Raw genomic sequence first — 11943 nt, forward strand, 5'->3', positions numbered from 1 at the left:
TATCTGCTTCGAATCAGTCCATGCCCTTAATTGTTTAGAAAATTCAATAAACCTATTAAACAACACGCCTTGTTCTTTAAGAACATAAATAGATGCTACTTTTAGACCAAGATTATATCAAGAAAACAAAGCAAACAAAGGCATGCATATATATAAAACAACCTACCTAATCCTGAGGGGTGTAGCTCAACTGGTCAGATCTTGATTGTGATTTTGCTTCCTAGATATTACCGGTTCGAGTCCTACAAACTTTAAGACTACTGGAGGCTTACATGATTGTTAACTTCAAAACCTGTGGGATTAGTTGAAGTACGCGCAAACTGACCTAGACACCCACATTAATCTAAAAAAAACATCCTAGAACATTTTGCATGGTAGCATATATGGCCATGAAACTACGATTCAAAATCAAAAGGGAAACTAAGACTTCCATTGAATGATATATAATGATAGAATAATTGGTTATGAGTTCATGATCTTATACATAAATACTACACATTTTTCATTCTTTATTAATATGAGATATTTACCACTGAAATGTATAATCCACAAGATTTTCCCTCATGCATGAGCTCAATCCATTCGAGTACAACTTGTACTCCAATATATAGAAGCACCTTCAATAATTTAAGTACGATATCCAAAGCTTGGAGTCTAACTCCTTTGCTCAACAATGAAGAAACATATAGAGCCATAGGAGCCTATTCACAATCGTTGTTCATCCCAAGTTGAACCATCGGCTGCAATACCAATTTGTTAGGGAGTAATTGCCTGTGTTTGAGGAGATGCAAGAGCTTCCACGCTCGTATTGGGTCTCCTCGCACGAGGTCTTACATACAATAATGGACACCACCTCCATCTCAGAGCTTAAATTACAAGTTACAAGTTGATTTTATGTATATGCATTTGCAATTACAATGTAGAGAGCGCATGAGTGACCCTCCTTCACAGCCCCACCCCTCCATAACTGCATGAAACCACCCGTTTTTCCCTAACATACCTCGAGATGCAAGATGTCGAAGTCCAAAATCCTAATTGATATACAAAAAAACAGAGGTTAAACATATAAGGGAAGCATGCGTGGATCCTCCTCAAACCAAAACAGAGCATGTCTAGCCTAAAATCATGCCAAATATTCTGTCATTAATTGTATATTTTGAAGCTGATTCTAAGGTTGAATTCCATGGCTGTACGTATATTGTAACAGTAGCATAACTTTAGCCTCACAATTTACATGCTTCCTAAATAAACCTCTCAATTACTTTGTATATAACATACAACTTCTATCAATAAAGAGTGTGGAAAAACCTTCATTGAAATCACGGCAATATTTACTTCTCTACAAAACATGTGAAAACAACTCTAATTGTGCGTATTTTCCAAAACAAATGCTTTGGTTGTCGAAGTTCTTATGATAAATTATCAAAAACAAGATAAAGATATTGAAGAATAACTTGCGAAATATATTGTGCGTATTGTTAAAATAATTGAGATCAAATACAAAAAGAATGATAGAATTCTGAATAATCTGTATATTATGAATGCATTGTCTTAATCTAAATACAAATAAAGTATATATAGGTTAAATTGAAAATATTATTCTACGCTTAATAAATAAGACTATATAAATATTATTTAACACGTATTTTCTAAAGCAATGAGAGACATGGATTGTATGCAACCAGAACTCGAGGAGTTTCATGTGGCCTTAGAAATCTCAACAAATTTGTGGTAGTTAATTCTTATTGATCGAACCATTATTTTTTTAGGCCTAGTTTTTTTTATCTAATAGAGGAAGTAATACAGCAGATGCAAAGACAGGAAAGGAAATTTGATGAACTCGCAGTGCAACTGAGTTGTTTTTTCCATTTCCCTAAAGGTTTCGGTTTTGAGCCTAAAGTGTACCCAAAAAAAGCTGTTCACTGCTTTCTGAAAAATTAAGGATGATTATCCTTTTTCTCTCCTGGGCTTGGCCAAAAAACTACTTCAAGAGTCCCTTTCTTACAGGTGATTGGTAATTATGATTAGTATACTATGAAGCTTAGGTTAGATTGCATGATTATATACATTTAACATCATTCTTGGAGTGATAGAAATCTTATATTTTCAATGCTGAAACTCCACGCTTAGATGTGATCTTTTTGCTGTGCTTGTAGCAGGGATGATATTATCATATCTCATTTACATTTGGCATTTTAGATATCTTCCCCAATTGGATTCCAGGCTGGTTCATTTCATAGATTCTTATGATCCATTATTGCAATACATAGAGATAACACCATATTGATTCGGGTGAACTGTAAACTGTGCAAAATGGAGATGAAGAGTCTAACTTATTTCAAGAGAAAACACCAGATTGATTATGTTTTCCATCCTATATGTACCATGATGATGATGGTGATAATGATGATGATTAGTATTTATTCAATTCAGTAAATCAATACATAATAATGCAGAACATTTATATGAAAGTTGACAAATTGCCAAGCATAGAATTAAAATCTGTCGACCTCTGATAAACCTGACAGTTGATTCCTAAAATCTGTGTTCTATAATCTATATGTTGTGCTTGGGATAAATCTTGACTGGAAGGCCCTTGTTTGGGAAGGGCATGGGGTCACGTACGACTATCTCGTCTTCAACCATTGCAGTCCATTTGTAGTTTGTTATCAGATGATGAATTATCAATAACACTTCGGTTCGAGCAAATTCCGCACCAGGGCAAACTCTCGGCCCTGCTCCGAAAGGAATATAGGTGTATGGAGGAACTGATGACTTTGAGTTCGTGTCGAATCGTGATGGATTGAACTTTACTGGGTCTTCAAAAACTTTATTGTCCAAATGTGTGCTAGTAGCTAACCAGAACACCTGAGATTGATCATAGATTAGGTCTTAAAGCTAAGCTTCAGACGCAATACCATTGCTAATATATAAAGAATAGGGTTATCGCCATACCTGCCATCCTTTGGGGATATCATAGCCGTTGAAAGTGGTGTCTCTCCAAGCATGCCTGAAGTTGCCAATGATTGGAGGTGTTAATCTCATGAGCTCTTGAGCCACATTCCATGTGTACCTCATCTTCTGGATTTCTCTCCAGCCAAGCTGCCCATCACTTGCAATTGATCTGACTTTAGCAATTTCATTTTGCTCTATATATAGACATTCAGAAATTTTACGATTAGATTTAGATTATAATACTCATGAAACGTAATCAAATGTTTTGGGCTAATTAACATGGTTCTCCTAGATTTCAGTTACCTTCAAGCACCTTGTCGTAAACACTGGCATTTTTAGCTAGTTCCCTGACAATAAGGCTTAGAAGAACTGAAGTGGTATCATGGCTTGCCATCATTAGAGCAATGAGATTGTTGATGATCTCCTCATCTGGCAAGGTTTTTCCATTTTCATCTCTCAGACTAAGCAAGCACAGGATAACATCATCATGAGAACCCATGCTTCCATCTTCCAATCCTCTCTTTCTTTCCGCGATCAGATTAGTAAACAGCTTGAAAATCCTGCCTCGAGCCTGGACTGCTTTTCGAAAGGTACTCCCTGGAAGATTCAGAGGAATTGACCACATACCTTTAACAGCAATTGTAAAGTCCTTGAACAATCCATCTCTTTCCTTCGCTTCTGGTAATCCAAAAAGCAGACTCGCCGTAGCAATGAAACTAATCTTCTTCATCAGTAGTACTACTTGCACAGTCTCTTTGTCATTTAGCTCCTGCAATTGGCAAAGTCACACAAGAAATTATCAAGAGTTGGATTTATATATGTATTTGGAGTCTGTTTCAGGGCCATAATCATAATGGGTACTAATTGCCATTACCTGCAATACTTGTTCCTTCACCAAAGAATCCATCTTGCTAACATATCTTTGGATGCACTCAGAATTTAAGAAGCTCATTATAGCACTTCTAACAAGCTTATGTGGAGATCCATAAAGATCGAAGATGTTGTTCTTTCCTAGTATGGCCAATGCAGAAGTTGCTAGCTTGGCAGCAATCCCATTATCGCGGCCGCTAAATATGAACCTATGACTAGCTTCACCAGTCATGACTACCACGTTTTCACCCATGAGTGATGTCTTGAATACTGGTCCATACTTGATAGTACGCTCTTCAATCCATTTACCAATGTTGTTGTGCTTGTGGGCTCGAAAGAAGCTTATTGACTCTCCAATGAAAGGAAGTCCTAATTTCCCAGGAGGAAGCTTCTTCCTCTGTATTAGTGAGAATCTATAGGTCCATATCACTGCCACAAGGGTTGTCAGGGTGGCTAGACTAATTACAGTTGTAGAAGAGAGCTTATCTAGGCCAAATACTGCTTCCATGATAATTATTAGTGTGAAGAAATTGATGGTATGAGTGAATCATTCATTAAAAGCTTATTTATACACGCAGAGGAGCAAAAGCAACACAAAATTAAGGCAGGATTTGATTACTGCAGAACAGAAAGCCCATGTTTTGTCTGTTTCAGCTTCCAGTGAAGACATATATGGGAATCCCTTGAGAGGATTAATTGGCCATGCTGAAAGCTGAAAGGTTTTCCTCAGTACTCGTAGATTTGTATGCAATGCTCAAATTCCTATTTTTGTCTTGGTTTTAGTGATTACCTTCATTGTTTTTTGCAGAATGGAGCTTCTTGACATAGTTTGACCTCGCCAAAAAAAGACAAGAAAACAGTAAATTATTCTTTTACTAAAAGTAAATATAATTATGAGAAAGGGACTTTGATGCTATGTTTATATTTAATATTTTAATTGCAAAAGTAAACTATAGAATTGAAAGCAATTTTTCTCATTTATATAGTTGAATGCAATGTTGATGGACTCTTAAATGAATTATATAATTTTTAAATTCTTTTGGTTTATCCATTTTGGTCTTAAGAAATTAGAGGGATATTAAATTCCAAGATCCTGGACTTTTAATTATATGGAAGTAAATTTTATTATTATTTCACTGGTAAAAATAAAAACCATCTTATTTTTATAGATCAAGCTCCTCTTGTAACATAAAATAAATTTATTTTTAGATTAAAAGAGATAAATATAGAAAAAAATATATAAACATGTTTGGTTGAAATAACAAAAACAAAAATATAAAATAAATTTATTTATGATACAATTCTAAATTAAGGTTTTTTACTTTCAAAATAGAAAGAACAAAGAGATTTATCTCCTCTATTTCAATTGTCTTTTATCTTTTCAATCTCGTATTACAGTAACCAACTACTAAATTCTCTTAGATTCAAGTCATTCTATTACCATGAATGGTAACACAATAATTCACAATGAATCAACACATTTTTGTTTCCATGATAAACACCCATATAGATTTCAACATAAAACTCTCATGGATGGGCATAAAACATTTGTTATTATTTGTTTTCATGAAATGCATGCGCTATAAATGATAAAGTCTTAAAAATCTAACTAGTCTGGGAATAGGGTTTTCGGATTGGATAATTAGTTAATCAATTGATTCTAACAATTTTCTTTATTCTTTTCAGTCAAGGTAGTTGATAGCTTCTACTTGGTCTTTGGTATGTCAAAATGGTTTGCGGCTAATACCTGTAAAAGGTTCTCTTCGGTGGAGATGAGGACTCTCCAATGCTTAAATAAATATCTTTTTTAGAGAAAGAAAAATAAAACAATATTCTAGAAAGGGATACTCTGAAAATATATATACAATAGAAAATAAAGATTGTGAACTTTTTTTCTGAAAATCTTATGGTATATTTATAGCCCATGAGTTTTGTTCTTTTATGAAAAGGAGGGTTTGAAGTGTAATCTTACTCTGATAGCATTTAATGAGAGATAAATATCTCTTACATCTATATTAATATTTGATAGGAATATGGTGAGTCCTTGAAGGACTTTAAACACCTAAAAAGGTGTAGGAAGATTAGAGTTTAAGACGTCAAATGTAGCTAAACATATGGAGACTGAGTTCTTCCCCGAGATTAGACCCAATGAAGGTGGTCATTTCAATGGACATGTCAAGGGAGGATGATTGTTACCTTGCACTTTGTTAACTACCGAGTCCATACATCTTGAGTCTAGCATCTTTACAAGATTCATGTTGTCTTGGACTCGGCTAGCTGACAAGTCCAAGTGTATTGAATTTAGCGGATTATCAAGTCTACGTGAATTAGGTCTAACATGTTTATCAGACTCACGTTATCTTAAACTTGGCTAACTGTTAAGTCTAAGTATCGGGCTTGTCACAAAACCAAGCCTAAAAGGCGTTTGGGTTTAGCTTGCATCAAACCCAATATTCCTGGGACTTGGCACACTACCAAGCTCAATTGCACCTCGGTCTGGCTAGCGCCATACCCATTATGCCTAAAGCTTAGCATACTATCAAGCCCCCGCGTGGTTGGGCTTGACACACTATTAAGCCTCCACTTGAGGCATGCTCATTACCTTGAATGTGTCCAAGGAATGAGGGTCATAAGGGTATTTTAAACCCATTAAAAATAGATTTATCAATAAATAAATTATGAGAATTTTTAAATCAATAACTATATAATTTTTTATTTTACTACTTAGAGTATTATCGTATCGGCTTTTATGTATTGAAATTAATCATACAGAGCTTTTAAATCAAAGGTTTTCCTGGTTGATTAACGGTGAGATTGAGTTAGACTCTGTTTGTTTGCTGAAAAGTAGTTTCTTTTTGGAAAGTGAATTCTGGGAAAGTGAATTTCAGGAAAGTGAATTATTTTTCGATGTTTGGTAGTGTAATGAAAAATAAGTTAGAAAACACTTTCCAGTATTTGGTTATGTCATGGAAAATGAGCTGGGAAATAACTTATTAATGTTTTATTTTCTCAAATTTATTAAAATAATGAGGAACAAATCTTACAAATTAAAAAGTTGAATGAGGATGAAATTGAAAAAAAAATATAATTTTATAAATTATCTCAAATAAAATAAATAATAATCAAAATAATAGAAATCAAATCTAAAAAATAAAATAAAAATGAAAGATGAAGAAATTAAAATAATTATAATTAAAATTTCATAAATTATTTTAAATAAAATAAGTAACAATCATAAGAATGAGGACCAAATTTGATAGATAAGAAATTTCAATAAGAAAATGATAATGGAAAAGCAAATAACAATTATAAAAATAAGGACCAAAGTTAAAATAAAATTAAATTTTAAGAGATGAAATTGAAAAATATATATAGCAATCAAAAGTTTGAGGATCAAATTTGATAAATTTTTCACAACTTCCGGAAAGTGTTTTCCGCCCAAATTTTCCAGGAGAACACCTTCCTGGAAACCAAGCCAAATTTTTCTTTGACTGGAAAATGTTTTCCATTGACCAACTTTTTTAATGACAAACAAACACAGAAAATTTTGGAAAGTAGTTTTCTGAAAACCACTTTTCGAAAAACAAACATGACCTTAAACATCTATGGTTTAGGTTTGCAATCTAAACTGGCCCAATTCAGCTGGACTATTATTGGGTTTTCATAAAGCCCAAGAAAAGCCCTTTTTAAATTCAAAAAAAAATTACAAATTAACCTGTCTCTCTCAATTAGAGAAATCGATCACGCTATCATATCTATCACTCGCATGAAAACATACACGGACACCAACCTCTCAAATCCCTTATTTTTTTCCCAAATTGAAACCCTAAAAAAACCCTAATAGATCAATTTCACGAGAGAAAATAAAGCCTGATAAAATAACTAATAATGGATCACCTTCACGATCACGAAGAGGACGAGCACGAGCACGAGGTCTACGGAGGAGAAATCCCTGATGAAGGAGAGATGGATGCCGATGTTGACATGTCGTCTAGAGCTGAAGAAGATGAGTACCAAGACCCTAACTCCAAGGTCTGTTCGATATGAACAATTATCGCTATCTGTCTATGAAATACTTCTTCTTTTTTCTTTTTGAAAAGTTTAGAATTTTTTTATTTAGTTTTTGTATTTTTTATAGGATTTAGAGGATATGAAGAAAAGATTGAAAGAGATCGAAGAAGAAGCCGGTGCACTACGTGAAATGCAGGCTAAGGTTGAGAAAGAGATGGGAGCTGTTCAAGGTATGTGTTGATTTTATTTTTATTTTTGAAGTGATTTGATTGAATTGTAGTTGAGATAATTAAGTTGATGAAGATTTATGGTATATTTTGGGTAGCTGAACCAAAATTAATTTATTTGGATTTTTGTTTCTTTTTGTTGATATTTTGGATCTGCTTTTTGCAATGTGTTTGTGATTTTTTAGTTGGGTGTTGGGGATTGCTTTGTTAGCTTGATTAGGAGACTCGTTAATGTGGCTTGATGGTGTTTTATGTGGATAATTATGTTTACTTTAATTTGTAATTTAGGGGAAAATAATATTTTGTATTCTGTTTCAAATGTTAGTTTTATTGTTACAAAACTCACATGCTCTTTTGTTCCTTGGATATGTGTGAAGATTCTCCTGGTGCTTCTGCTACTCAAGCTGAAAAGGAGGAGGTGGATTCCCGATCCATTTATGTTGGTAATGTGAGGGTTTGCTATCCTTTTCTCTCTTTATTTGTCACATTTATTTGCATTACATGATTGTGTGCATATATGATATATCCTATTGTTGTCCTGCATGTCTGTCTGTTGGCCGTATATTTTGTGATGTCAAATTTGTGTCTTTTTCTTTACTTTCTTATGATGATAAATAGATGGTGTGTAACTGTATTTCAGAGGAAGCATTTGAATGATGATTTGATGTATTAGAAGTATTGATGGGGGGTATAATTCAGGGTGCAAAACTTGGTTACTTGATGCAGTGCAATATACCAGTTTAGTTGCTCTGTGAGTTGTGCTTCATGATTTCTTTTCAGGAAAATCTTTCTCTCATTTATGAACCTTTGGCTCTGCTTCATTCTTTATAATGTTAGGCAAGTGTATTAGATCCTGGTTCATGAATTCAAGTTCTTATTCATTGCAATTGATTTCCTTTGTCTGTTACTTATTGATATGTTTTTATTTCTTTGGAGTGGAAAGTTGCACTGTTTTGTGTATTCCATGTTTCAACAAGCGACTCTCTTAAGAAGCTTGTCTGACAGAGAATAACATTTACTTGTGTGCTTAACACCAGGTGGATTATTCTTGTACCCCTGAAGAAGTGCAGCAGCATTTTCAGTCCTGTGGAACTGTGAATAGAGTGACTATTTTGACTGACAAGTTTGGTCAACCAAAGGGATTTGCTTACGTTGAGTTTGTAGAGGTTGATGCTATTCAGAATGCTCTCTTATTAAATGAATCAGAACTTCATGGCCGCCAGTTAAAGGTTTTTTTTTCTTTAGTTGTTTTACTTTTGTATTAAATTTTTTCCATCCTTACTCCTTGATTGATAAATTTCTTCCTAAAGAATGAATTTAAAGACCTCCGATTTGGAGGAGTGCTACTTCAACGATTCACCTGGAGGGCTTTTCACCCCTTGTTATAATCAATAATTACTAACAAGTTCCTAATAAGATTGTAATTGTTTATGATTCTTTCTCAGGTCTCTGCGAAGCGAACCAATGTTCCTGGAATGAAGCAATTTCGAGGAAGGCGCCCAAGCCCTTATGGGCTCAGGTCCCGGAGGCCATTCATGCCAGCTCCCTTCTATCCTGCATATGGTTATGGGTAAGCAACTAAAATATTTTTGTGTGTTGATAAATGAAATTTTATGTCTCCACTGTTTTTCCATCGGATATTCTTTTGATATTCAAACTATTTGATATGCATACTTTATCTAGAAACATTTCACTTGCCTTTTATTCTCTTAATAGATTATTTGATATTTTTCTAGCAGTCCATAAGATCTGAAAACAGCATTATGAGAATGAAGATGCAATGAATCCAATAAAAGGGAGGAGGTTTCAAACAGATTCCTTTACTTCATGCCCTCTCTACCAACTTATATGTTGCTCAGTCTACCTCTTCATTCTGTCATATTCCTTGCAGGGATATTAATGTTTTGAGTTTTTTAAGCAGCAGATAATGCTGTTAATGGTTAGGATGTTATGAACTGAATTATTAGACCTGTGATGTAGTTCATTAATATGTTGGGGTTGTTTAGTGTAATGAATTCTATCCCTCACCTTAAGTGGATACTAAATCATTTGTCTTTTGATTGGAAGATTAGCAAAATTTATTAGTTCACTGTGGTATATGTATCCTAGTTCTCTTTCACGAGTATCTTTATGGTAACCATTTTTTCTCTGCATGCATTTGAGATAATTGTGACTGCGCAAGTGTGACCTCTGTACAAGCATTGAGAGAATGAGAAGCCTAGCTGCTAGGTTGATTACTATGGCTGTTCACAAGTTAATTGGGTGTCCTTTCCACATATGATTGGATTAGGTAGAATTCTACAGTTCCACTTTGACATGGTTATAATGTGCCAATATTAAAAGTGGGAAAGGCCATATGTCTAGTACTCTTTGAAAGTGGCTATCTCTACCGCAATGAAAATTTATTTCTTTGTAGAGGGAGATCAAGTTGAGGATTGAGTGGAACTTAGCCGGCCGGAATAGTTTGTTATTGAGGCTTGACTGTTGTTGGTTTCATATAGAGGGAGATCAAGTTAGGGAAAACCTGTGCCATTCAAACCATGTCTTGCTTTTTGATGGATAGGAATTCTGGAGTTTTCCTTTTACCAGTGTATCGTACAATTTCCACCAAAGTGTTTGTGATTTCATTTTGGTGCATTTTATGGTATATAGATTACTTTCTGTGGCATGGAACTCGTTTGTTTGTTTGTTTTTTTTTTGGGAAGTATTAACCTTAATATAATCTCATGTGCAGAAGGGTTCCGAGGTTCAGGAGACCTATGCGATACAGGCCATACTAGTGAACAGGTATTCTGTTAGTAGTGATAAAAGTGGTCTGAAGACAGTTGGCTGATGCTTTGTGATGACCATATCAATATTGTGATAATTTAAGGGACGAAAAGACTAGTGTATCGTTATTTGCATGGCAAAGGCTGGAAAGATTTTTCGCAATCAATAGCTTGCAAGAGTGCTGGATTCATGCTCACCAAATCTTGCATTTACCTGCTCTGGATGGACAAAGGGTGCCAAACATGCAAAATGTTGATTTTCATGTACTTGTGACTTCGTCTACCAATTTGAGTTCTTAAGTGAGGTTCTGTCAAAACTCTGGAGGACGCATAGCTGACCTTCATGCCTTTATAGCTTATAACTCAAGCGGTTTGTTCTTCAGTTTATAGATGCCACGTTCGTTCCCTTATTATCACATTGATTATCAGGTTAAGTCTTGCATTATGGTTGATTGATGTTCGGCCTCTATTCATACAGAAACGTAACACCCGAAACTGTTTAACTTAGGGGAAGTTGGAGCTATTTCTGCAGTTGCGCAAATGTGACTATTTATGGGGAAATTCCATGTAGTTTATCAGGCTATGATGAATTTTTTCCTGAGTCTGCCGAAACCGAGTTATCTTCTTTTTTATCCAGAGACCAGAGTTAGTATGTGATCATGCCGAGCTTCAATCAATTGAATAAGCTGCATGGGCATTAGTCTATCAAATATATTTTCATTAATTCAAAGTGAAGATAGAAAATTCAGGTGCAACAATTGCCGACCAATTATTGCCAACAAACGAGGTTCTCCAGCCAGTCATTTCTTCTTTTTCTAAAAAAAAAAAGGTCAGTTTGGAGGGTCGGTCATTCTCTTCACACATCCATCACAAAGTGAATGGTCTGTGGGAAATCCAAATTCAAAGGTTAATAGGGTGTTTGAGAGTGCTTGTTATTGTTTTTGTATTAAAATAATGTTTTTTTATTTTTTAAAAAAAAATTATTTTTTATATTTAAAAAATTATTAATTTTATAAAAAAATTAAAAATTAAAGTAATGTAGTTTGCATTACGTTTTCAAACGGCATGCAGCGATGCATTCTTTTTTTGCACTGTGTTTTTAAAATTGTTTT

General features: G+C 34.4%; 2 protein-coding genes across 2 annotated transcripts; one reads left to right on the forward strand and one right to left on the reverse strand.

Annotated features, from left to right (window-relative positions):
• Positions 1–2556: 2556 nt before the first annotated feature.
• On the reverse strand, positions 2557–4333 carry LOC18103844 (taxadiene 5-alpha hydroxylase). Its single transcript, XM_052445830.1, has 5 exons — positions 3830–4333; positions 3583–3724; positions 3259–3552; positions 2956–3149; positions 2557–2868 (listed from the first exon to the last, which is right to left on the reverse strand). The coding sequence occupies exons 1-5, from the start codon at positions 4331–4333 to the stop codon at positions 2557–2559; spliced, it is 1446 nt and encodes a 481-aa protein (XP_052301790.1).
• Positions 4334–7546: 3213 nt separating this feature from the next.
• On the forward strand, positions 7547–11281 carry LOC18103845 (polyadenylate-binding protein 1). The gene is made up of 6 exons (XM_006376888.3): positions 7547–7857; positions 7964–8066; positions 8441–8511; positions 9101–9292; positions 9509–9633; positions 10798–11281. Exons 1-6 carry the CDS (start codon positions 7714–7716, stop codon positions 10841–10843), a joined length of 681 nt encoding a protein of 226 aa, XP_006376950.1. The 5' UTR covers positions 7547–7713; the 3' UTR covers positions 10844–11281.
• Positions 11282–11943: the final 662 nt, after the last annotated feature.

This window comes from Populus trichocarpa, chromosome 12 (genome assembly GCF_000002775.5).
Source record: "Populus trichocarpa isolate Nisqually-1 chromosome 12, P.trichocarpa_v4.1, whole genome shotgun sequence".
NCBI classification, from domain to species: Eukaryota; Viridiplantae; Streptophyta; class Magnoliopsida; order Malpighiales; family Salicaceae; genus Populus; species Populus trichocarpa.

Excerpts from the sequence above, each read along its gene's own strand:
- LOC18103844 (XM_052445830.1), bottom strand. The coding sequence starts at position 4,333 with ATGGAAGCAGTATTTGGCCTAGATAAGCTCTCTTCTACAACTGTAATT. Across the intron at positions 3,150-3,258 it reads TTACGACAAGGTGCTTGAAG|AGCAAAATGAAATTGCTAAA; the intron begins GTAACTGAAATC and ends GTCTATATATAG. Across the intron at positions 2,869-2,955 it reads ATATCCCCAAAGGATGGCAG|GTGTTCTGGTTAGCTACTAG; the intron begins GTATGGCGATAA and ends GATCAATCTCAG.
- LOC18103845 (XM_006376888.3), top strand. The coding sequence starts at position 7,714 with ATGGATCACCTTCACGATCACGAAGAGGACGAGCACGAGCACGAGGTC. Across the intron at positions 8,512-9,100 it reads GATCCATTTATGTTGGTAAT|GTGGATTATTCTTGTACCCC; the intron begins GTGAGGGTTTGC and ends GCTTAACACCAG. Across the intron at positions 9,634-10,797 it reads TATCCTGCATATGGTTATGG|AAGGGTTCCGAGGTTCAGGA; the intron begins GTAAGCAACTAA and ends TCTCATGTGCAG.